The sequence below is a fragment of the Terrapene carolina genome, unplaced genomic scaffold (genome assembly GCF_002925995.2).
Source record: "Terrapene carolina triunguis isolate 2854851 unplaced genomic scaffold, T_m_triunguis-2.0 Scaffold89, whole genome shotgun sequence".
NCBI lineage: Eukaryota > Metazoa > Chordata > Testudines > Emydidae > Terrapene > Terrapene triunguis.
In genome coordinates this window covers 22,195,988-22,197,890 of record NW_020664440.1, presented here as the reverse complement: position 1 = coordinate 22,197,890, position 1,903 = coordinate 22,195,988, and the positions used below count along the sequence as shown (strand labels likewise).

The 1,903-nt window shown below is 59.4% G+C and overlaps 1 protein-coding gene across 1 annotated transcript; it reads left to right on the top strand.

Annotated features, from left to right (window-relative positions):
• Nucleotides 1-608: 608 nt before the first annotated feature.
• On the top strand, nucleotides 609-1,293 carry LOC112121942 (histone H2A type 2-B). Its single transcript, XM_029911214.1, has one exon. The coding sequence runs from the start codon at nucleotides 674-676 to the stop codon at nucleotides 1,052-1,054; it is 381 nt and encodes a 126-aa protein (XP_029767074.1). The 5' UTR covers nucleotides 609-673; the 3' UTR covers nucleotides 1,055-1,293.
• The last annotated feature ends 610 nt before the right edge of the window (nucleotides 1,294-1,903 follow it).

Below are 1,903 nucleotides of genomic sequence, written 5' to 3'. Positions count from 1 at the left end.
TTTGTGAGGCAGCCAAAGATCCCGTCTCCTTACAGCTGCTGTTGCTGCACATTAATATGCTTCACCACCAGCTCCCTTTGCAGGCGGCCCAGCCAGCGTCTCGACTGCCACTCCAGCCCCATCCGAATCCGAGCATAGGGCGTTGCGAGCCCTATGCAAATCAGGGATCGGAATATCCGCCAATGGGAGCCTGGTCGGCTCGCACTGCCGCCAATGGGAAGCGGCCGGTGGCCTGGGCTTTGATTTATATCCGCTAGCGGCTGCGAGTATTATTGTCATTGCAGCTGCGGGTGTCTGGCAGGGCGGATCGGGCTCAGTGCGGTGGTGAGGGCCAGGGCTGTGCCTTGGGTTTTAGTCCCTGGAGGGTTTATTTTAATTGCATGCGCATCGCTGCCCGGGGCGCCTCGCTGGAGGCTGCAGGCGGGGGCATGTAACCTGCTGGGTCGGGGGCAGGTCACCGGCCTCGCCAGGCCTCTCGGCGCTGCAGCCCGCGGGTGCGTCGTAGCCCTGGCGGGCGGCTCCCGGCGCGGTCCCTAGGAGCGGATCGTGCCACTCGGGCTGCGCGTTATAACGGTGTTGTGTCCCCCTCCCTAGGCCTCGGGACCGGCTCGGCGCCTCTCCTCCCGGCCGGCAGCTGCCGGCATCGGCCCCTGCTCCCCGCGTCACCCCCGCCATGTCCGGCCGAGGGAAATCCGGCGGCAAAGCGCGAGCCAAAGCCAAGTCTCGCTCCTCTCGGGCCGGCCTGCAGTTCCCGGTGGGCCGCGTGCACCGGCTCCTGCGGAAAGGCAACTACGCGGAGCGGGTCGGGGCCGGGGCACCCGTCTACCTGGCCGCCGTGCTCGAGTACCTGTCGGCGGAAATCCTGGAGCTGGCCGGTAACGCCGCTCGGGACAACAAGAAGACGCGGATCATCCCCCGGCACCTGCAGCTCGCCATCCGCAACGACGAGGAGCTCAACAAGCTGCTGGGCGGGGTGACCATCGCCCAGGGCGGCGTCTTGCCCAACATCCAGGCCGTGCTGCTGCCCAAGAAAACCCAGAGCTCCAAGAAATGAGCCCCGAGCCACCCGCATTCCCAGGAGGTCAATCGGTCCGCGATGCGGTGTAGCCAACATTGGCGTTCCCCTCGTATCCTCTCCGTGTGCCCACTCTCCCCCCTCCGCCCCCACGTTCCCTCCATTGCTGCCCTCCTGACCCCCATGTGCTAGCTTTGCAGTCCTGCAGCAGGGGAGGTTGTAGCTCTTACTACAGAATGATTATGAGCCGGTGATTCTTTCCCTTCCTCTCCAGCCCCCAGCAAGGGGGGAGGTATGGCAGGAAGGAAGGAAGGAAGCAGTCTGAATTTGAAATAATAATAATCATAAAAATCCCTTACCCGGGTACCTGCACCCTGCCTGGTGCGCCTAGGTTGCTTTCTGGACTGTTTGGCTGCAAAGCTATCCTTCCAGGGTTGCTGGTCAACAACTCTGTTCTCAGAGCAGCATCTGTAGGGTCGGTCGCTTGTTTTTCTGGACCTGCTCGCATTCGGTTGGAAGAAGCGTTTGGGAGAAGGAAGAATTGGTTGGTGTTCTCTCTCTCTTTTTTTTTTTTTTTTTTCCTTTCCCCCCCCCCCCCTCCGGAGGGTGTAACTAACTGCAAGGGAAAATATTTTGCGCAGTGAAAGCTCCAGCCTGGAGCAGGAAGAGACTGGGCTCAGTCAATGCTCTTTTTATTTATGTTGTGTTTGTGGATGTAACCGAAGATCCCATGTACCTTTCCTTTGTATTGTATCTGGATATTATTTGGGGGGTGGGAGAATCATGAAGGGTGATCTCTCCCTATTGCTTAACTTTTGCACAAATGATCTACTTTACTTTCTCACCTTGCTCCATGCAGGAGGTAGGGAAGTTCAGGAGGGTGATAAT